General features: G+C 41.2%; 3 protein-coding genes across 3 annotated transcripts in view; 2 read left to right on the forward strand and 1 right to left on the reverse strand.

Annotated features, from left to right (window-relative positions):
- Positions 1-24823, forward strand: part of LOC117994782 (aldo-keto reductase AKR2E4-like) — a 231412-nt gene that overhangs the window by 128290 nt on the left and 78299 nt on the right. The window lies entirely within an intron of this gene.
- Positions 4592-6919, forward strand: LOC117994698 (trypsin alpha-like). Its single transcript, XM_034982654.2, has 2 exons — positions 4592-4815; positions 6262-6919. The coding sequence occupies exons 1-2, from the start codon at positions 4619-4621 to the stop codon at positions 6917-6919; spliced, it is 855 nt and encodes a 284-aa protein (XP_034838545.1). The 5' UTR covers positions 4592-4618.
- LOC117994609 (uncharacterized) lies at positions 21899-24053 on the reverse strand. Its single transcript, XM_034982543.1, has 5 exons — positions 23939-24053; positions 23155-23366; positions 22828-22979; positions 22498-22684; positions 21899-22090 (listed from the first exon to the last, which is right to left on the reverse strand). Exons 1-5 carry the CDS (start codon positions 24051-24053, stop codon positions 21899-21901), a joined length of 858 nt encoding a protein of 285 aa, XP_034838434.1.

A 24823-nucleotide genomic window follows, 5' to 3' on the forward strand; every position in this document is an offset into this window, starting at 1 on the left:
TAGTATATATATATCCATATCTATGTATTACTTCTAAATTATCACTACCCTTATTAAAAATGCGTAAGTGTGTTTGTTTGTTGGTTTGTTGGTTTTTTGGGCATCAGCTAGTATAAAATAAATGATATACCTACAATTGAATGAAGCAACGCATGCAACTTGTGTAGACACTTTAGCTGCATCCCACATTCAGGCGACCTCCTCTATGGCGGGTGCAGCGGCCATCAGCGCCGAACAGGCCAAGAGGCGCAAATATGAAAACCTCGATGGGAGCTTCGTATTCGTGCCTTTTGGTGTGGAGACCTTGGGGCCGTGGGGCCCGGGGGCTCGAGCTCTTTTTGAAGAAATTGCGAAAAGAGTTATCGAGTCAACCGGGGACCCGAGAGCTGGCAGCTACCTTGGTCAAAGAATTTGTTTGGCCATCCAAAGGGGTAATGCTGCCAGCATCTTGGGTATTGTGCCTCGCTGCGGTGGTCTCGATGAGGTTTTAGATTTAATTTAATTTATTTTAGTTTTAATTTAATGTTGTTTTTTTAGATTTAAGTTTATTAATAGTTTATTTTTTATATTAATTGTTATCGAATAAAAAATATTTATTAAAAAAATAAAAAATAAAAAATGAAGTAGGTACCCACTTAATATGTTCTTGTTGTCCCAGAGATGTAAAATGTTATCTAAATTGAATTTTAATGCATTCAAAATTAATTAAGTATAAGTAGACCATATCAAGACTAGCTTATTTATCCCTGCGACTTCGTTTGCATAAACCACACAAACTTCAAACTCCTGTGTTACCACCTCAGGGAGTCACTTTTCAAAAATCCTTCGCCAGTGTCTAAATCAAATTAGCTATCTGCATGCTAAGTTTCAGCCAGATCCATCCAGTAGTTTGAGCTGTGCATTGATAGATCAGTCAGTCAGTCAGTTTTTCCTTTTATATGTGTACTAGATTATGCTCGCGACTTCGTCTGCGTGGACTACACAAATTTTAAACCTAGAGGTTTACCCCCCCTTAGGGGTTGAATTTTCAAAAATCCTTTCTTAGCGGATGCCTACGCCATAATAACTATCTGCATGCCAAATTTCAGCCCAATCCGCATAGTAGTTTGAGCTGTGCATTGATAGATCAGTCATTTTCATTTAGTCAGTCAGTCAGTTTTTTCTTTTATTAAATTTAGACTATATATCAAGATACCACAAGAAAAAAAATATCTTTTTTGTATATCCACTGTCTTGTTTCTAATATGCACTACAAGTATATGGAACACTCTTAGGTTGAGATCTATAGAGCATACTTTGACTTGACTTGACTTGAGATTGAGTTAAAACGAGACAGATTTATGTGAGAGATATAGCTCTGTCTCTTTTTAACTCTGTCTTAAGTCTAAGCAAAGTCAGAGTGTTCTCTATAGATCTCACCCGTAGAGAGCATCTATTAAAACTGTTGTTCCTACTTCCTAACCATCATAGTTGAAATGAAATGAAATGAAATGAAATGAAATGAAATGAAATGATTTATTTGTTCTACAAACGTCTTTTTAAAAATTGTGCCAGGGACCCTGAAGTAAGTAAGATCGTAGTGAAAATAACTTAGATCAAAATGGCTTTTATAACAAAATCCCACAAACTATTTTGGACTTACCTTTGCACAAGTTTAAAAAATCTATTAAAAATATGCTCCTGAAAAAAGCATATTACACAATTGAAGATTATCTAAATGATAAAAGAGCATGGATTTGACCTGCAGCTCGTTCCGGCAACGCAAAAGACTGCAAATACTTTTATATACATGGCATAATCTTGTACCTATATCAAATATTTGAAAAGAGCAACCGCCGAGTTTCTTGCTGGTTCTTCTTGGTAGGAAAGGCATTGCGAACCAGTGGTAGATGCATCCGACTATTCGAAAGTACTTGTAAAAGTTTATTGGAATAAAAAAGGTAAATAAGAAAGGTATGTGAAAATACCACCAAAAGATGGTCACCCATCCAGTTACTGATTTGAGACATCATTGCTTCATGATCAACCCATCGCCGGCTCACTACAGAGCATGGATCTCCTCTCAGAGTGAAAAGGGTTTTGGCCATAGTCTACCACGCTGGCCATGTATGGATTGGTAGACTTCACACACCTTAGAGAACATTATGGAGAACTCTCAGGCTTGCAGGTTTCCTCACGATGTTTTCCTTCACCGTTAAAGCAAGTGATATTTAATTAATTAAAATGCACATAACTCCGAAAAGTAAGAGGTGCGTGCCCGGGATCGAACCCCCGACCTCCGAGTAGAAGGCGAACGTCCTAACCACTAGGTTATCACAGCATCCAGCATCATTGCTTAACTAACATAAAAGACTGGTTCTGTAGCAGCTATGGCTACACTAGCTTCAAAAGGCATTAACTGTGAACCGTGTCAAATAACTCACGGGTGCATTCACGGGAATCAAACCCGTGACCCGTACCTATTTTTACCACTGAGCCATCGCGACTCAAACTTGTTATAAATTTAACAGCTAGATGTATGGACACTAAAATAATAAAAGTTACGTTTAGAAAAAGACCTTGATTATAAAAACCCATTATTCGTGGGATCTATTTAAAATTTCTGATGTCACTCAATGCTGTGAGATGTAGGCGCTAAGTTTAACCATGAACCAACAAATTAACTAAAAACTATCTTAGTTGTTATTTGAAGGTAAACGTTATAAGACCTTCATTTGTCGAAATTAGAACTAATAATTCAAGTCGAGAAACTCAAAAAATCGAACGCAAAATTTAGTTTTTAATGTCAACAAAGCACTGACTCATAGACATAAAGGCCAGCTAACGTTGAATGAATGAATAGTTTATCCAAATTGTTTCCCAAAGCCGATAAATCAGCAAGAACAGGAATAACATCAAAATTGGGTTACGGCTTTCGATCGATAAATTATATTTATACGAAATCCTGAAAGCTAAGTCACAAGATGGCGGGAATATAACGCGACAAAATAAAGTAGAACGGGAACAAGAGGAAGCACTCCACAAACGACGCGACCTCAATTCGGTCGGGTTATACGTCTTGATCAGACAGATGTACGGATTCTTGGATCTTACAGGATTCTTCCACAATTTTGATGTTCCCTATTATTCTGTATCAGTTCTAGAATAGTTCTGGATGTTAACTCACCAATTCGGTAGTCCATTAGCGCTTGAATTATCACGAAACACTTAATTTTTTACACAAGCACTCACACGCCCTTGCCGTATGTAACAACATCACGAGTACACTGGCGCCACCTGGCGTAGAGATAAACCACTGTTTAAAACTCGCAGCTAACTTCACTCCTATTATAATTTGATTTTTGCCTCCCTAATTAGCGCTTTCGATGTTAATTTAGGCCGAAATTCTACAAAACAAGGCTATGTTACTTCATAAACGGCCTATTTTATAAATTTTAGCGTTAACCACTCCGTATGACTCAAGAAATAGGGTTATAACTGCATGCGGGAAGTCAAGTATTGATTTTTAGAAGCAGCTGATTCACACAGATGCGATTTCGCGCAAAATTATAACATGCTTTAGTTAGTAGACTGTAGAGTTGACTCATGGTTATTTTTACGCTTACTTCGAAACAATTTCAGTGTTATGTTCGGTTTATCTGTTAGCTTGCAGCTATAAACCTCCGTAATATAGTATCTGCCCGTATATGGACGTGTGTTCTTGTAAAATGACCCGATTGGGCAAATTGTAGATTGTCTTGAAGCGTAGCGTAGGTTGGGTTCCGCATTATTACATCATTTAGGCTCTATATTAGTAGGTAGGTAGCGTTCACACCTTTATCTCCGATTTGGTATTGGAGGCTGCTGCTGTACTGTAGGGCTTTTTGTTCTTGAAAACCGAATGTTTAAAGTTTAACACAAGGCTTAAAATATCAACATCACGATCATCGACGGCTCCCTACTGAGCACGGGCCTCCCTTAGAATGAGAAGGGTTTGGCCATAGTCCATTACACTTGCCAAGTGCGGATTGCCAGACTTCTCACCTCACACTTATGGAGAACTCTCATGTTAAGTAAAAACTTAATAAGATCTCAAATCTCAACAGTTCGGCATCTGCCTTTAGATGTACCTACCTACTCATTTCAAGATGTTAATACGACAATAGTTCAGCATCCACATTCACTTCACATTATCTACTTTAAACGCCTTACAAAATGTTCATAGCAATATCTAATCTAAGCATTTTAGGTTTTAAAATTGTAAATTCATATTGAATTTTTTTTGTCTGTTAATTTCCGCGCGTGATTTTATGTTGTCTATTCTGTCCAAGGAATATACCTACTTATGATCCGTACAAAATGACTGCTCACGCGCCATTTAACATTAACATTTTCCTTGGAGTAAATGTATTCTGTGCATTTAACTTTGTATATCAACTGTCACACTCACGTCAAAAGTAAGATTTTAGTCCTTATTTTAAATGATGAACCGTATTTTTGACATGAAAGTTGACTCATAGAGTTAAAATGGCGAGTGAAGAGTAATTTTGTACGGACTATACTTGAGAGATTCTGTCAAAACAACACATAAACAAGTCAGACCAATGCTCCACAAAATTTTAATTCTTTCGAAACCATAATGAAAGCAGCTTGTTTAATCTTGACGATAATAATCTTAGTGGCCATGGTGGCGGTCTGTCTGATGGTGAAGTTCGCGACAGACATTACTGTGGAAGACAGGAAGAGAGACCTGGTGCCCGGTGCTGGAGTCTACCAGGTCACTAAGTCCATTGCCGTGTTAGCCTTGAGCGAGAGCTATACAGCCATCGCTGAGAGGTCAGTAACAGTTAGTCTAAATATATAAAAGGAAAATGTGACTGACTGACCGACTAATCTATCAACGCACAACTCAAACTACTGGACGGATCGGGCTGAAATTTGGCATGCAGATAGCCATTATTACGTAGGCATCCGCTAAGAAAGGATTTTAGAAAATTCAACCCCTAAGGGGGAGAAATAGGGGTTTGAAATTTGGGTAGTCCACGAGGATGAAATCGCGAGCATAAGCTAGTTAGTTATACATGACGTCAGGTGACGAGAACTCTACGTTAGGTAGAGAACAGTAGAGAGGAAGGGAGATCTGATGCCTGGTGCAGGAGTCTACCAGGTCACTAAGTCCATTGCCGATCTAGCCTTGAGCGACAGCTACAGTACAGACATCGCTGAGAGGTCAGTCAGTTAGTTAGGTATACACGAGGTCAGGTAACGAGAACTCTGGTTAAAGAGTATTTTGGGTAGGTTAAGATAATTCTGACATGGTCTAAGAAAGACAGGTTCATACTGATAAGTAGGTATAGGTTATAGACCTATCACGAGAGGTTAGTCAGTTATATACGTCATGATCCCCGATTTGTCACGTCCACGTCACCCAGACGTGGACTCACGCCACGGCCTCAGGGGCGTGCGGACCACGAGGTACCCTATTTACCCTACCCTATATAATTTGAAAAAAAATGAACGAAAGTTAAAAGAAAAATAAGGAATAAAAGGGGAAAAAAATAAAAATAAAAATTTAGAGGTAGGCTTATTTATTTATTTATTATATACATCCTACTCTATGGTACGGACTAACCTGTAGCCCAACCACTCCACCCATCCCAACGTCATCCTAAAGCCGTGGTCCGAGCCTCACAGGAAGCGCCCTTAGGAGGACGTTGCCCCCCGACCTCTTAAGTTATGTCTTCCAGCACTAGGGCTCACCCTCAGGCGGAGCTTCGCGCTCGCCACACTCCCCGGTGACGCTGTAGCGGCCAGTAGGGCCTACGCAGCATAGTCAATGTGAAACAACACACAAAATACATGGTCTCGCTCGTTCGAGGAAGAGAGATGCCCGCTGCGGGAGTCTACTGTGAAGTATACCAATCCGCATGTGGCAGTTGCCACAGTTGCAACTAGATGGCGCAATTCAATCGATAACGTTTCATGACGTAGTCCCAAACAAATGTACCGCCGACAGTACTCGCACTAACGGAGTTGTTTGCAATCTGTAGTATATAAAGAAGTTTCAAGACACAACCGTCGCTCGTCGGCCCAGCTTGACGCCCCGAGCACAATACCGCTCGGAGGGAAACCATTGCCCTATGGGTACAGACACCGCTCCCGTACACGCACATGGCCAGCGTGGTAGGCTATGGCCAAAGCCCTCTCATTCTTAGAGGAGACTCGTGCTAGTTGTGATGGGTTTGATAATGATGTTGAAACGTAATTTTATTTTGTTTCCAGATTTCCCTACGTGGCTGCAGTAGCACGGAACTCCTCAAACTCCTGGTCCTTCACCTGTTTCGCAAGTGTCATTCTAGTCAAGTGGGTGGTAACCTCCGCCCATTGCAGAAGAAACGATGCGACCCACAGGGTTCTACTCCTGAACGACTTCGCCAGAAACATAAGCAGAACCTTCCCCATCCTATACTGGAGGATCCACGAAAAATTCAATATTAACAATACTATTCCCCTCTATGACATTGCTGTTGCAAAATTTAATATGGCTGACAGCATTAGTAACCCTAGTCCGATCAAACCTTCAACGTTTGATGATAAACAAGTAGAGGAACTAGAGGCTAGTATTTGGAAGACCGTATCGACTATGGATAGAAAAATATACTTGATCAATGATTTCGATAAATTCGATGTAAAAATTGCTTCCCCGAGCAAATGCTACGAGAGTTACGGTATTCAAGTTGATGATAGTATGATTTGTATAGATTTATCTAATTATGAAGATTGTTTTGTACACGAATTTGGACCTTTATATAATAAGGATAAGGTCGTTGGTATATTGACAGCGAAGCCAAAGGACTGTGAGATGAAATTCGCCGTTTTTACGAATGTGTCCTATTATGCGACTTGGATTTTGAAGTCGACTCATGCGACTGCTTATTAAGATCATATTTTTTAACTGGTTTTTGGCTCTGGGTTCTAGCCCTTCTGCGCCTTTATTAAGATTAGTGGTATGTGAATGTGAGCATAGACTTCTCTAATCTGTGAGGTCTAGATGAAATAGATGCATTGAACTCTATACGCGCCTTTTATTTCTGGTCGGTGATACGCGCCATTAATTAAGATTGGGTTAGAAGTCTTCTGGGTTACGCCATAAAACAGCCCGTAAGTCAATTAAAAGCTAATAACTATTAATTGGGGTATTTGTTTTTGCATTGGTGCTAAAGCACCACTGAGTCGGTGCCATTTTGTTTGTTCAATAGCCCTGTCCATACGATGTAATATATAAGTCAATGTTACCTACTCGTCTAGTGTACCTACTAGATACAGTATAGAGGTCGTAGGCCGTAGCGCAAAGTATTTAATACTGTTGCGATCGATGACGGAACCCTCCAAAATTAGGGTTGCGTAACAAGAACGCGCAAATATTGACTAACGAGTTGATCTGCTAAGTGGCTACACTTCGCCTATTGCCATTTGAGGATATAGATTATTGTGGAAGTGACTCTTATTTCATTCATTCATTCTTTCATTCATTTTCTTTATTTGCTTGCACCTTTACATACCTAATTTATTTATCATCCATCGCCAGCTCACTACTGAGCACGGGTCTCCTCTCAGAATGATAAGGGTTAGGCGGTAGGCCATAGTCCACCAGCTTGGCCAGCGTGGTGAACTATGGCCTACACCCTTTCTCATTTTGTAAGGAGTCCAGTGTACTGGGCCGGTGATGGATTGAGAATCACTACCTCCATTATAAATGCGAAAGTGTGTTTGTTTGTTGGTTTGTCCCTCAATCACGTCGCAACGGAGCAACGGGTTGACGTAATTTTTTGGCATGGGTATATTTAATTTAAGACCTTGAGAGTGACATAGGCTACTTTTATCCCGGAAAATCAAAGAGTTCCCACGGGATTTTTAAAACCTAAATCGACGCGTGCGAAGTCGCGGGCATCAGCTAGTTGAGATGATAATTAGATACCTACCTAAGTATTTGCATTTGCATTTTTTACTTACATATACTTCATGGAGATACTATAGAGTATAGAGAGAGTGGAGACGGTTGTATGCTCGGAGTTTCTCTACGTGATCAATGAGGAAATGAGGAGATCCGTAGGAGAACTAGAGTAACCGACATAGCTCAACGGGTTGCGAAGCTGAAGTGGCAATGGGCAGGACACATAGTTCGGAAAACCGATAGACGTTGGGGTCCCAAGGTGCTGGAATGGCGACCTCGCACCGGAAGACGCAGCGTTAGAAGTTACACATAATGGGGTATAAAAATCTAATAAATTTACTATCTCCTGTGATTACCTTAGCGCAAGCCACCAATTGGCTGGTAGCCAGAGCGCAATGCGTGGCAGCAGCAATGATGTTGTTCTGCAGAGGCTGCTCATCCTTGCATTGGGACGCCACGTTCTTGTCCCAAGGAGTTAGGAAAATCTCTCCACTGGACAGACGACCATCAAACAAGTCCAAAGTCAAAGTCTCTACAAGAGACCTATGTCCCAGCAGTGGACGTCTATCGGTTGACGATGACGATGATGATCACCCACGAAGATGTAACTACAGTATTTCCGCTCTGTATAGTGTTGTCTCTGTCACTCATACCTATGTGACGTGTTGTCGGTCTCAACGACATAACAGTCTACAAAACTGCTCTCTTTCTAATGGTCGATGTACATAATTTTCTGCCGCGTACTGTACGAAGTTAGAATAGAATAGAATAGAATTTATTTGCTGAATATGAGTAGGTACATGGGATGTAAATTATAACTAAGTATACTTAAGCGATGTTCATATTCTACTCCATAATATCTAGCATGCAAAATATTCAATCCTCATCAGGAAATCTATATAGATGTCGCAAGTGTATTGTCAAATCAGTGATATTACAATTTCACTAGCGATATTATAATTAAACGGTAGAATGTCAATCCTTTTATAATAATTAAAATCCCGCCAACTATTTTGGACTTACCTTTGCACAAGTTTAAAAAATCTATTAAAAATATGCTCCTGAAAAAAGCATATTACACAATTGAAGATTATCTAAATGATAAAAGAGCGTGGATTTGACCTGCAGCTCGTTCCAGCAACGCACAACACTGCAAATACTATTTTATACATGGCAAGCATAATCTTGTACCTATATCAAATATTTGAAAAGAGCAACCGCCGAGTTTCTTGCTGGTTCTTCTCGGTAGGAAAGGCATTCCGAACCAGTGGTAGATGCATGCGACTATTCGTAAGTACTTGTAAAAGTTTATACAAATAAAAGGGATTTTTATTTTATTTTTTTATAATCGACTTCATTTCTTACAATACAACGGCCTGGTTTTAGTGACATTATAATAAATTGTAGGCTTTGACAATAATAAACTACCTGCGACATAGGAAATCCGATTAAAATTGGTAAATAGGTACACGATAAATTATTATTATAATTTTTACAAAAGAAGTCAATCAATCAATCAATCAATCAGCCTGTTTGCGTCCACTGCTGGACATAGGCCTTCCCTAGAGCGCGCCACCACACACGATCCTCCGCCTTCCTCATCCACCCACTTCCCGCTACCTTCTTAAGGTCGTCAGTCCAGCGGGTTGGAGGTCGTCCCACAAAAGAAGTACTCAAAAATATTATTGTTGTAACATAACAGAATAAAACTAAGTATATTAGTGGCAAGTTGGGAAGTGCCACCCCAAGCAAAGCCGCGGCAATAAAAATATAATTCATAACATGACATAACTCAACCTCCCCCGAACGACTCTCTTTAATGAATTGAAACAAATCTCTACGCCCTATCCCTCTACACTTATGTCTGTGTTGTTGTTTACGACATCTCTCTATTTCTATTTTTGATTTTGATTTTTTTTCCTACGTAGTTTAGGAGATAGAGCGGTGAGCCTAGTGGTTAAAAATATCGACCTTCAATTCGGGAAGTCGCTGGGTTTTTTTAGGGTTCCGTTACTCAAAAGGAAAAACGGAACAATTATAGGATCACTTTGTAGTTTGTTGTCTGTCCGTCTGTCTGTTAAGAAACCTACAGGGAAATTTGGCAGGTAGGTAGGTCTTATAGCTGGCATTAGGGGAAAAATCTGAAAACCGTGAATTTGTGGTTACATTACACAAAAAAAAATTGTGGTCATAAACTAATAATTAGTATTTTCAATTTTCGAAGTAAGATAACTATATCAAGTGGGGAATCATATGAAAGGTCTTCTACTTACGTCATTATTTTTATCCAAGTTTATAATAGAGTAATAATATTTATCCAATTCAAAAGTAGGCAAATACCCATTTCGGGAAGTCGGGAATCGATCTAAGAATATACATTCTGTGAAAATTTCAACTCTACCTATTAGGTAGTAACCGTAAATGGGACCACCACGGAAACACCCTCTGTTTCCGTGGTGGTCCCATAAAAATTCCTGGATTCAACTCCTCATCCTAATGCTGAACTCCTAAAGCCGTGTGGATCTGGAAAGTTTTGCTGGTGAAATGATTAGGTACCAAGCAATGACTACTTACACTAAAAAGCTTAAAAAAAAAACTGTCTTCCAAAACCACTACAAAGGAAAAGATAACTTTTGTTTCAACACGTGTATGTAAGTATGAAGTTGGGCAAAGTGTACTTAGACTACAAGACTGAAATGGGCACCATGTAGGTAGGTAGGTATACGAGACAGGCAGTCATATTATGCTATTACGTACTATAATACGTCAATGGGGAAATAGTATGGATTACTTTGGATAATACTTAATCCTTTGGCGTGATAAACAATTGTTATTTGTAACCAAATGCCACACAAGTACCTAGGTAGATACACGAGCAATACGCGAGCAAACAACAAACGTTTGTTCTCTTGAGTGGTGAGTGTTTACTTACAGCTTACAGGCTTCAGGGATGTTGCCTCTAGGTGCACTTTGAACGACGCGACCAAGACGCGCGACATTACGCGATTGTGTGAAAAGTGCCACAAACTGTCGCTCCCACACTGACGCGTAGCCAATAATTATTACTGGCTTGCTCGCGACTTCGTACGCGTGGACTACACAAATTTCAAACCCCAATTTTACACCTTTAGGGGTTGAATTTTCAAAAATCCATTCTTAGGGGATGCCTACGTCATAATAGCTATCTGCATGCCAAATTTCAGCCTGATCCGTCCAGTATTGATAGATCAGTCAGTGAATCAGTAAGTCAGTCACCCTTTCATTTTGTAGATTTAGATTATAAAGATAAAGATCGACTTCTACGCACCCGTGACTGTTGACATTTGGAAGGCTTTTACCAACCACCAGCCTCCGTGCCCACCATCTGGGGGTGAGCCCTAGGGGTCGAAGAATAACCCGTACGGCACCTAAACCGAGCGTGGCTCCTGACCTCGCGACAACGACGCAGAGGAGCAAGATCGTCGGGGTCGATAAGAATGTGCTTTTGTGTTATTTCAGATTGACTATGCTGGCTCTACTGGTCGCTACAGCGTCACCGGGGAGGGTGGCGAGCACGAAGGTCTGCCCTAGAGCTCGAAGAAATAGTTTGAGAGGTCGGGGGGACAACGTCCTCCTAAGGGCGCCTCCTGTGAGGCCCGGACCACATCTTAGGATGACGTTCGGGATGGGTGGATTTGTTGGACTATTGGACTTTCGAATTCAAGGATGTTAATAGCAGGGGGGAGGGGAAAGGAGGGGGGACTACCACTACCATCACTAGTTTCACGTATGGTCATCACGCGTTACTGTCGCCTCCAAGTACACGTAGGGACAAGCGACATTTGTCGCGTAGCTCACAGTCTACCTCTACTTTGTGTCGCGTGTCGCTGTCGCGCGTCGCATGCCGGAAAATCTACCTTTATCAATTCCAATATTACAACATCGGAGTTTAGATGGCGACGTTGCTTATTCAATTTTGGTTATTTTCTTTTTTAACCGACTTCCAAAAAGGAGGTGGTTCTCAATTCGGCCGGTTTCTTTTTTTTTAAATCTACACTGCTGCAATTTTCCAAGACGGGGTAGATATCTTGATAAAGAAAAAAACCCAATAAAATAATATCTCGATATAAATAAAACATCGATATGTCATTGCAATTTAATTGTTTCGATAGATAGTGCTCACATAGTAATCGATTTACAACGCATAGCTATAAATCTTCAATTCCGAGTAGGGTTGCCAGGCGTCCGGATTCAGCCGGACATAGGTTTTTTTAGGATGCATGTCCGGCTAAATTCATAATCACCCATCGCTGGCTCACTACTGAGCACGGGTCTCTTAGAATGAGAAGGGTTTTTATGAAAAAATCCAAAAAGTTTCCACGGAATGGTTAAAAACCTAATATCACACGGACAAAGTCGCGGACAGCATCTTCCTCACCCCAGCCACCCTCACAACGGGCTCTACGCGCAGCGGCACGCGCGGCCCGCAGTGAAAACCGCGGCGCGTGCGCTAATGGACTCCCTTGAAAAAGGACCCCGGATGGGTTCGAAACTAGTCGGCCTAACGTCGACTAAACACGTGAGTACAGCCGGGACAGATATTATTTAGCATTTTCCTCCTTAATAATTTAGAGTGTCCGGCCTTTTTACCGGAATGTCCGGCTAAACTGGCTGGTCTGTCCGGTTATACAGTTTTAAGACCTGGCAACCCTAACTCCGAGGGTAGTCTGTGTATCCATCACACAGTTATCTGCGAGTTCTGTACCAAAGTTGTGAAATACGCGAGCTAGGGGAGGGGGAGGGGCGGGGCGGATGATTCACTGATATATCATTTTTATGTTTTTACGACTGTTTTCGTTCCCTTTCAGCCATCTTATCATTGAAAAGAGCAACCGCCTAATTTCTTGCTAGTTCTCGGTAGGAAAGGCATTTCGAACTTTGAATTTTCGAAAATCCTTTCTTAGATGCCTACTTCATAATAGAGCTATCTGCATGCCAAATTTCAGCCCGATCTATCAGTAGTTACTTAGTTTGAGCTGTGCGTTGATAGATCAGTCAGTCAGTTAGTCAGTCACCTTTTCCTTTTATACTTATATTTAGATTCCCCTCTGTATCCTATTTTCGCAACAACAATTATTTTAATAAGACAGCGCGAAAACAACACATTTTTGTGGTGTAGAGACAATAAAACGTTACCCTAGTATTTATATTCCTTGCCCAATTATGATCCTTTGTCAAAAACTTCCTCCTTGACAGTTTTCCCTCGAAAATACTTAATTAGAATATTCGCGGTTATTACTTTATTTCAAGAGAATGATCTTACAGTTGCAAAAATATAAAAATTTGGATTATAATCAACTCCCGTAAATGTGAACGAATTCAATGCGACATAATATTATTTTTCTATATACAATTTGCGATTTAGGATAAACTATGTTTTAGGATTTATAAACCTAAATGGAAGTGGTGATAACTGATAGTCTAGTGGTTAAGACGCCTGCCTTCTATTCGGGAGGTCGGGGATTCGATCCCGGGCACGCATCTTTAACTTTCGGAGCTATGTTAATTTTAACTGGTTTCTTATAAATAGCACTAAATATTATCACTTTGCTTTAACGGTGAAGGAAAACATCGTGAAAAATCTGTATGCCTGAGAGTTTTCCATGTTCTTGAAGCTGTCTGAATTCTGTAAATCCGCATTTGGCTAGTGGAACCAGTGCCCGTAGGGTGCCGGCAATGGGTTGTTGATGACGAAACCTAAATGAAGTAGGTTCAATTTTCATCTTTCGAGTATTTTTGAAATATGTCATTTAATTAAATCTCTAACCATTTGTTAATTCATTCGAGGTAGAGATGATATGAAATTTTAACGCTATGTGCACCCCATATAAGGTTCTAGGGTGCATCATAGGGCTGCTGGAAGCTAGAGCACCCCACCTGCAATGTACCCCATTATAGGAAAATTGGTAACCCAAACTAGTGTACAGTAGCTGGCAGGAAACTATGGACATCGACTTTTAAATAGAGATTTCGACTTCGTAGAGCGTTGTCTCGTCACTCATACGTATGTGACGTTTAGTTGGTCTCAACGACAGAGACAACGCGCTACGAATGTGCAATATTTCCTGCCGGGTAGACCGGTACTGTACGCTTCCAGTAGGGTTAACCTCACTGGATACGGTTACTAGAGGTTCAAAAATCAAAATATTCGTGCTGAAAGCACTGATAATACCGAATACTCCTATTTTTGTCCCATCCTTCGCCTCGTCCACTGTGCCCTCCTGCTAGTCAGAGGGACACACGCAGAAACCTCCCCCTGCCAGGTCATTAGCCATAGCCAACAATATCCCCGAAGAGAAGTTATTAGCCATGTTACCGGGGCGCACCGGCCCGAATACTGCTCCTCCCCTCGGACGTATCCAAAAGGAACCAGCAGCACCCATGCACACTGGGAGGTTACCTGGCTGGCACCCCAATACCGAATACACCAACATTAACAGGAGCTACCCCCCCACCCCAGTCATCAGCAAACACCCCCGAGGGAGGAATACCATTTGTTATTGTAACCATTAACAAGAGTTTAATTGTCACCACTGGAATGGGGTCCTCAGAGGATATTGTTTTAACGGAGTGCCGAACATGACTTGCCTTATGCACTCATTATAATTTGTGTTTTTGTCTTCCTGTCGTTTATGGGTTTTGTTATGGTTCATGGTGACTGTGTGACTATGATATACCTAAACATAGAATTGACTAGCTGAAATGAATGCTGAACTGATCGGGCTAAAATTTGGCATGCAGATAGCTATAATTATGACGTAGGCATCGCGGATCGGCTAAGAAAGGATTTTTTAAAATTCAACCCCTCAGGGGGTGAAATTGGGATTTGAAATTTGAGTAGTCCAGGCGGACGAATTCGCGGGCATAAGCTAGTTTAATGTATAAGTATCTATTCAGTTTATTAGGCAAACATACTCACAGCTTCCGAAAAAGAATAGCCTAATGCTCTTCCCGAAACTTGGCAATAGAGAGGAATCAATCATTCGTTACTACAATAACAAGATGACTTGCGCGAAGAGAGGAGAAAATATTAAACAAGCTAGCGACCCGCCCCGGCTTCGCACGGATAGCTTGTGACAATTTTCGCAGGGATCTTTAATTTTTAGATTTCCGTACCCCAAAAGGAAAAAAATCCTTATAGGATCACTTTGTTGTCTGTCTGTCTAAAAACCTATAGGGTACTTCCCGTCGACCTAGAACCATGAAAGCCAGGTAGGTAGGTCTTAGTATGTTCAATTTTCAACGTAAGATTAAATACCAAGTGTACTTATCATATGAAAGAACTTTATCTTTACATTCTAAAACAGATTTTTTTATTTACTTTTTTTATGCATACCTACCTAATAGTTTTTGATTTATCGTGCACAATGTCAAAAAAATACGACTGTAGTACGGAGCTCTCGGTGCGCGAGTCTGACTGCGTTGGTCGGTTTTTTGAAAATAAATTATGTATAGCCTATGTCACTCAGGAATAATCTAGCTTTCTACTGGTAAAAGAATTTTCAAAATCGGTTCAGTAATTCCAGAGATTACCCCCTACAAACAAACTTACAAACATTACCTCTTTATAATATTAGTAAAGATAGTATAGATATAAGTAAGTACATAAGTAAATATAATATAAGATATAAAGTAGACAATAAAAGTTTACGAGGTTCGAGCACAATGGCTCGTGGCGCTGACAAATTGATGCAACACTAGGGTGGCTATGAAGACACAGGAAATTCCGAAAATCCGATAGATGTTATAGTTCTTGCAATTCACGAAGGCGAGTGGCTCATGCTTGTGTTTAAGTCGTATCAGTTTTTTTTTTTTTTTTAATTTTTTTTATTTGACTAACCAACAACATTTTTACACATACACAAGTATTTACATACAAAAGGATTTATAACTAAAGGACACATAGCATACACGTTAACAACTGGCTAGTACAAAAGATTTAGGTACAATGATGTTTAAAAGGCAGTAAAGTAAAGCAAAATGTAATAAGGTATAGGTAACGTACACTGTATGTGTGCGTTTGCGAGCGCTTGCTCGCGACTGATTGGTCCGACATGCACGCACACTTACGCAATGTCCGTGTATACGACGTAACCACAAGTAAAGTCCACTCGCCTTCGTGAATTGCAAGAACTGTGCGGTATCAAGGTGCTAGAATGGAGACCTCGTACCGGAAAGCGCAGCGTTGGAAGATCCCGAACAGACGGTAACGACTAACAACTCGCCACTAGATGGGCAGACGACGCGGCGCAAGACCGTGGCGTGTGGAAGCTACAAGAGACCTATGTCCAGCAGTGGACGTCCATCTGTTAGTAATGATAATGATGATATGTTGGGTAAATATTAGTTTTTTCAAGCGCTTTCTTGACTCCCTACAAATTATTTTGTATCTTCCTTGACCCTTGTGCTCACTCTCCCCCCTTGGACGCTAGACGTCACTAGCACAGCTGAGATCCCCGCTGCTGCTCCTCCGTGGTGCCGGCCTGGCACCTGTATGCTCCGAGCTGCTTCGCCTCTTATGCCAATGGTGGGCGAATTCCCGTAGCCAGTTGTTCTCCGCCGATGAGCCGAGGTCCGGGTAGAAGACCGGCCCCGCTTCCCCGCGTACGATCCCATCTAACATCGTCACCCGCAAGTCCTCATAAAGGGGACACTCCCACAGCACATGGTGCCTATCCTCGTCGCCAAAGCCGCACTCGCACGCCGGGCTCTCGCACAATGCCACCCCATGCAGGCGCGCCCGGAAACGGCCGTGAGTCCAGCGCGACTCAACTGGCCCCAAGCTTGCCGGATACATTAAGCTATGCCTTATACAGTACGTTAGTGGTTCCACAAATTCCCAACGCATGGTCTCCCTAAGATGCTTCCTCATGCACGTCACGCCGGAAGCGCGCCGCCGGATGCTGCGCGATCTGCTCCGAGATGTTTTTTTCCGAATTGCACTTTTGTTGCGTTCAATCTATCTACTCTTTATAGTGTAGGCGCATTTCCTAATCTTTATTTTTATTGCAAGATATAATGCCTACACTCGATGACAACCATGCTTTGCTATTGCTGACCACCACCATCATCCACCACGCTGGCCAAGTGCGGATTGGCAGATTTCACACACCTTTGAGAACATTATGGAAAACTCATACAGGTTTCCCCGCGATGTTTTCCTTCAAATAATTAAGTACTTATTAATCTATACTTATAATAAAACTGTAACTGGACGAATTCTGTACATCTATAATTATAATAAAACTGTAACTGGACGAATTCTGTACATCTATAATTATAATAAAACTGCACGAAGTCGCGGGCATCAGCTAGTTAATTAATATTTAATGATATTTTCATCTCGCAGATCACACTATTCCACCTCCCTTCTTTGGGAAGATAAGAAACGAAGTACACTACAAGATATACCAATCGCATGTATAGAAATATCTGAGATAAAATCTTGGCAGCTCTCAAAATAGAGAGGGCCCATAAATCAGGGCCTCCCCCTCCATTAGGGGCCTCGGCTCATTGACCAGCATTTACATACGTCGTAGTGTCTGTGCGTATGAGATATATCGATGGAGAAATCCTTCCTTCGAGATGCCTCCGAGAATCCTTCTTTGGGGGAGTACACCGACCTCTTGTAAAAAAGATTTGTTGATTGTTTAATTCTACTACTTAAGTACCTACCTATCTTTACTTCATGAAGAATTGTAGTTGTAATAGTTCAGCAGCCGCCGAGTGTTTTTTTTTGTTATTAATAATGACCAGGCTCAGGCTGAATATTCGTGAGTAGGTTTCGTTTGACGAGACGCCCAAGTTTCGCTCTGTGAAAATTATCGACAGAGGTAGATTGTACTGCGTAGGTATAAAACTAGTCGATTTGGTGGTTGGTGGTGGTGGTTTTTTGGTAGGACTATAATAATTGATTTAGGCAAATGAAAATGAAAATGAAAATGAAAAATGAAAATGAAAATCTTTTTTATTCGTAAATGAATGCATTACTTCTGTAATCTGTGTTCTTTACAATCCGTGTGACGTCATGACAGCTCACGGCAGCTAGCGCGTTTTCGCGGGAGAGAAATTTGCGTTTTTTTGCAAGTTTATCGATCGAATATTTTTTTTGTGAATTTTTAAATACCCTATCATGAAACGACTTACTTTTGACACAAAATTTTCGTTATTTTTCAAATTATTCATACGGTCTAGGTACCTACCATAGATAACAGAATGGTAATGGTACCTATAAGTCCCGAAAATTGCTAATGCGCGTGGCCGCTATTTTAGTGGCGTCAGCACTAGACTGAAGTTTCGAGCTGATGGTATATTGTTATTTCGGCTGACGTCAAAATGAGGTCATTTTGATGTTAATGAGACATGGTTCCAGCGCAATAGCAATTTCCGGGACGTATACGTATCTACATATAGAAACAATTCGGAGCAGTAGGTACAATTCCGTAGATAACCATAAAATTTATTACAAAACTCTATAAGACAAACTTTTTTATTCCCTCCCCGGTTCCCCGGGATTAATGGCGGGGGACGAGAACCAGTCAAGCGCGAGTCGCTAAGTACGGGGGGATTTAACTCGTATTTATATCTAGTTTTATTGGATTTGTGTAAACGCCAGATGGCGTAATGGTGGTTTGACGAAGTTAAACGATTTAACTTTTGCGCTTTAAACTATTTTGGTAATTAGAAGCAACACTTTTCTCTTTCTAACTATTATTAAACATTCATAGTTTCCTATCTCTTAAACTGTTTTTTTTTTAATTTATTTAGGGACTGACAATATGTAGGTACTCACATAGTTAATAGTTACATACTCTTCATATTACAGTAGCCGGCAGGAAACATTATACATCGACCTTTAGAAAGAGATTTCGGCTTCGTAGAGCGTTGTCTCTGTCGTTTTGTCGGTCTCAACGACAGAGACAACTGTAATTTGTATGGCAGAAATTTTGAATTTTTTACTATTTGTTCATATAACTAGGTATAGTATGCGACATGTCGAGATCGCAATCGGGGATGGAACGCCCCGCACACCCGCACAGCCCCCGCGCTACCCGGTGCGGGCGCGAGCGCGGGTGACGTGCGTGTATGCCCCCCCCCCCCCCCTCCCTCCCTCCCTTATACCCTGACTGACATCTCGACCTGTCATTAATATATCGTGTATAGGATCTGCAGTCAATTCGCCTGATGCCATTATGATAAGGCTCGGGTATCGGATAGGCCATAAACTTTAATTGGGCCTGCAATAATTATTGCGTGTGGTCAAGGGGACAGGCCAACGACCCCGCTTGCATTGCATTTTTTTAGGGTTCCGTACCTCAAAAGGAAAAACGGAACCCTTATACGATAACTTTGTTGTCTGTCTGTCTGTCGTGTCTGTCAAGAAACCTACAGGGTACTTCCCGTTGACCTAGAATCATGAAATTTGGCAGGTAGGTAGATCTTATAGCTGACATAGCGCCTCAATTAGCGCCTCAAATAGCGCCATTAGAGCCTCAATAGCTCAACCGGTATATGAGTGGACTGAAAACCGAAAGGTAGACGGTTCAAACCCCGCCCGTTGCACTATTGTCGTACCTACTCCTAGCACAAGCCGGACGCTTAGTTGGAGAGGAAAGGGGAATATTAGTCATTTAACATGGCTAATGTTCTTTTAAAAAAAAAAGAAAAAAAAAGAAAAAACAAAAACATAAGGGGGCCATAAATGCGGATTGGTGGACTTCACACACCTTTGAGAATATTATCGAGAACTGTCAGGCGTGCAGGTTTCCTCGCGATGTTTTCCTTCACCGTTGAAGCAGGTTATTTTGAATAACTTAAAACGCACATAACTCCGAAAGGTTAGAGGTGCGTGCCCGGGATCGAACCCCCGACCTCCCAATTAGGAGGCGGACGTCTTAACCACTAGGCTATCACAGCTTTTTAGTCACAGCTAGGTATACTTACTTAGGTATACCTACTTAGTATTTAGTTTAAAGATCCGCCTCAACAAGGGGTGTGACTGCGCTGAGGGACCAATCCGCGCTGCACACAACAGGTGGGCGAGGCGCCATCTTGCTGCTACCCCCGACCCCCGACCCCGGGGCACAGGGGATGAAAACCTGACAACTAAGTGTTTGACGACCTCATTGACGCAGTGGTGAACACATCATGTCTTATAAGTGGGAGATCCCAAGTACGATTCCCAGTAGGGGCGATTTAGGGATTATTTTAATGCAGTAGCTGTTGCCCGGGGCTCGCTCGCGTAAATTTAGGTTTTTAAAAATCCCGTGGGAACTTTTGATTTTCCAGGACGAAAAGTAGCCTATCCGTAGTAGACCGTCCTCCGCAAGGTATCTCTGTACCCAGTGGCGTGCAGGTCATAAAGGCATAAATGCAGTGCTTACCCCAGTTGTAATGGCTCAATGCATATTTTTCATTATGACCAACCAGTAAACAGGTTTTCACAGTAACTAATGCCTACCCTGGCACCAAACCCTGTGCACGCCACTGTGACTGTACCAAATTTTGTGGGATCAGCACGATTCAGGAATGGAGTTCCTTACAGCACCAGAGTAGAGGAGTTGGGTCCTCGAGAGTCGAGTTCACCGATAAAATCTTTATTTACCTCCAATATCCATTTATAACCGACAATTTCCAGCATCCGTTTTGGAGGTCAGTTCCCGTGCAGCATCAGGATTGAGGAGCTGGCGCACAACCCTAACAGTATTGTGAATAAAACATTTCAAATCTTCCAAAATATTATACCTAGTGAGAGTGGGTAATTCATCCAAGCTATGAATTTTCTTTTCTTTTAAAATACACATATATACTTACCATAATATCTACTGGTTTTTTCTTCTGAATGGGTACATACCAATATAAATAAATGAATCAAGCAATTCTGAAATATTCGAAAAATATACTAAACTTAGCCTACATCAGACTGAGGGGGAAAACCCCCCCCCCCCCCCCCCCAAAATTGACCTCAAGACCAGAACTCTACTTCTTAAATCCTTCTTTGGGTCCTAAGGCTCAATCCTTCCAAAGAAAATATCTTGTTCACGAAACGCTGTTTACGGCAGTCACAGATATGACTAAAGTTTTTTGCTAAGAAAAACGGCAAATAAAATAAGTCAATCTAACTTTATTACAATATTTGTGGTTGGTACATAATATTGATTGCTTATTTGATACGATCACAACAAAATCAATTTAAAATATAGGTAAATTAGGCTTATATAAAATCTCTATACGTCTAGTCTAAAGGTAAAGGTAAAGGAAATGAAATTTCAGATACCTACTTAGGAATTTGTTATCAAAAAATCCGCTACTGATGCGAGATCTCGTTGGAAATTGGAATTGTAGTGATTCTAGCATTGTTAACACAACACAGGAACACATTTTGCACTACAAAATTAACGTATTAATCGATGTACAAACAATTGAAAGCCAAGTCGGGTAGACCGATCTGCAAAGTCTGAAGTATCCTAAAAGGTTGTTTCAGACTAGCGTTTTTCTGTGCGTTTTACACTCGTTCTCCTACGGATCTCATTTCCTCATTGCTCACGTAGAGAAACTCCGCACATAGCTCTCTCCATCGCTCGCTGAGTGACTCTGAGCTTTCTTATGAGGCCTATTACAAGTGTGACAAAACGCACGTGTATATTATGCAAGTACAAAAAAAATCAGTCAAGTGCGAGTTGGACTCGCACACGAAGGGTTCCGTACCATCGTAGAAGAAATTTTTTTTTTCTAATTTTCATGGAGGTAATTTTGAAATTCTTATTATTTTCTGTCATAGCATGATGATTCTAGGTCAATGGGAAGTACCCTGTAGGTTTCTTGACAGACAACGAAGTGATCCTATAAGGGTTCATTTTTCCTTTTGAGGTACGGACCCCTAAAAATGAGCTTGTACGCGCAAAACAACGCTAATCTGAAACTGCTCTAAGTAACGCCAAAAACCACTATAGCAATAACAGCAGTGAATAGTATCCAGTAATAAGGCGCGTCCACACCAGCCGAGTTGCACCAGTTGCCAGAGCACACGCACGCGTGGAACCGCGCGTACAGTGACACGCCGCGCGACAGGGGCGTCAGTGTCGCCACTGGACTGATGATGCAGCCGTTTTCTATGTTCTGGAGAACAGACAAGTCGTAATTTAAAAAAAAACTGGCCAAGTGCGAATCAGACTCGCGCCCCGGGGGTTCGATACGGGGATTTTGTACGATAAATCAAAGAATTATGCATAAATTAAATAAAAATCTGTTTTAGAATGCACAGTGGAAGCCCTTTCATATGATACCCCACTTGATATAGTTATCTTACTTCATAAATTTAAAATACTAATTATTAGTTCAGGAGTACAATTTTTTTTTTTATGTGATATAACCACAAACTCATGGTTTTCAGATTTTTTCCTCTAATGTCTGCTATAAGACCTACCTACCCGTCAAATTTCCTGATTCTAGGTCAACGGGAAGTACCCTGTAGATTTCTTGACATATCGATGGATAGACAGCCTTAAGTTTCAAGTTTAGATTACCCACAACGCCTTCTCCAGCTTGGCCATCCGCTTGCTAGCGAAGTGCAGCCCCATGGTGGGCTGCATGCGGTTGCGGCAGGCGCGCTGCGTGTACACGCCGCTCAGGTCTACCCACCGCACAGAGCAGCCGCCTGTCCAGCGCCCGATTATCACTCGCGGTTGACTCTCCTTCGTGCTGTATCCTCGTCTGACACCAACACCAACAAATAAGTACAAGAAACATTCAACATCAGAGGAGACCCGCACCATACTGTTCGAATGCGGATTGGCAGACTTTTTTAGCGTACTTGGCCGGTTTTTTTTGTGGACGTCTCAAGAGATAATACTCACATGTTGGCATACTTGCAGTACTTGCGGTACCGGGATATCTTCCCCTTGGCGCTGGTGTCCACGGGCACCAGGGGGAGGAAGTCCCCCGCGAACGCGTCTGCGCAGTGGGCGTGCTGCGGGATGCCGGGTATGTCCAGGCCACAGACGAAGCACTGGCAACACAAAATTGTGATAAACTAGTTTCTTCCGGTGAATTTTACCCCCTTAGGGATTGAGTTTTAGAAAATTCTTTTTAGTAAAAAGCTACTTTTTATCCCGGACAATTATAGAGTTCCCACGGGATTTTTAAAACTTAAATCCGCGGGTATCGTCTAGTTAAAAATAAACCTTGGCGATGATAGCGCCTGTGTAGTTAGCATCATATTCATCGGTAACGGTTGTCTGCTGCGTCGTTGTTGGCGGCGTGGGAGTCGTGCACGTCGGAATGTTCATCGTCTCCATCGACTCGTTCAGCTTCCTCGTCAGATTCGACTCTAAGTCCATCGCCAGGTCCGATATTATCGCTAGAAGCTTCGCTATGTCGATTTGGGGTGTCCTTCCTGTCAAATCACTATAAACATTCAGCTAAATTTGTCATTGATCATTTGTGTATAAGAGAAAGAGTGTGTGGCTGAAGATATCACCTTGTACAACTCCACAAGAAAAATTGCTAGTAAAACTATTAAAAGTAATTATTGTTATCTTCGCCCTTAGAGTTTTCGGGACACAAACCAGGTAACAATAAATTCATCAAGAGATTGCATGTGATTAAGTATAATTTAAGCTGATTTAGATGAGAATAAAATGTATCAAATGTTTTCGTTAGGTTTTTAAATAGGCTTTGCTTTTCCTGTCTTGTCATATCAAATTTTAATTATAATAGCTTAATAACTAAAGGATTTTTCATTTTGTATTTTCATGTACCTAATACACCAAGAAGAGTTTCGGAGTGAGAATTCCTTGTCTTTATGTCATCAATAATACTTAATATGGCCTTCTCATGACTGAATTTCGATCGTGACCAATCTCAGTGCGTCGAGCAATCAAACACGACTTGAGAGAGATCATGAAGCAACGCCAGCGTTACGTGGGGTACAACACTGCTAAAATTAGAACATGGCAATATACTAACCCGTGGTAGTAGTTGTAATATTAGATGTATTGGTTGATACTCTAAGAAAGTGGCCTTCTTTCGATGCCTTAATTGTGCTGTATTTATCTAAATTGTTCTTCGTTTGATTCACCATTTTAGAAGACCTTGTAGGCCAATCTCGATAATATTCTTCACTTGCGAGTTTCAAAATCGAGGCTAAAGTATGTTCTTCTTTTGTAATATTCATTGTTGAAGTCAGTTCTTTGGTTTCGGTTGTTTCTTCTATGGTATATGATGGTGTGGTTGAAGTAATGTTTAATTCAAAGGAAGGTCGGTAATCTATGGATTGAGTGGTAGAGTAAGGGGTGAAGGGGTTTCCAGCTGCGATCTCTGTTAGAAGCTGATTTAACACTCCTGAAACGAAATCCGAGTTTTCATGAATAGAGCAAAAGGTCAGCGAAGGAGTCCTTAAGAAGAAACTTAAAACATGCATGACATGAAACAACATGAAAGACATAGGTGTAATTTTTGATAAAAAATTGACCTTCCATGACCATATTAACACCGTAGCAGCTGACTCATTTCGAAGATTAGGATTTGTACTACGCAACTCTCGGGAGTTTCATAGTCCTTTGGTAATACGATTACTATATTACGCCTTAGTCCGAAGCAAGCTCGAAACAAGCACCTGTGTCTGGCATCCGTACGAGGCAAAGTACGGGCTTATATTAGAAAAAGTACAAAAGGCCTTCCTAAGATACCTGTATAAACGTTGCTATGGATATTACCCTTTCCTATACCTAACCAAATTTCTGTTAGGTTGCTTAGGTTTCAACTCCCTGGAGGTCAGACGCATTTGCGACCAACTCAAAATTATGTGTCAAATTTTGCGAGGAGATGTTAATGCTCCAGAACTTCATGACC

This window comes from Maniola hyperantus, chromosome 27, assembly GCF_902806685.2.
Source record: "Maniola hyperantus chromosome 27, iAphHyp1.2, whole genome shotgun sequence".
Classification (NCBI taxonomy): Eukaryota; Metazoa; Arthropoda; class Insecta; order Lepidoptera; family Nymphalidae; genus Maniola; species Maniola hyperantus.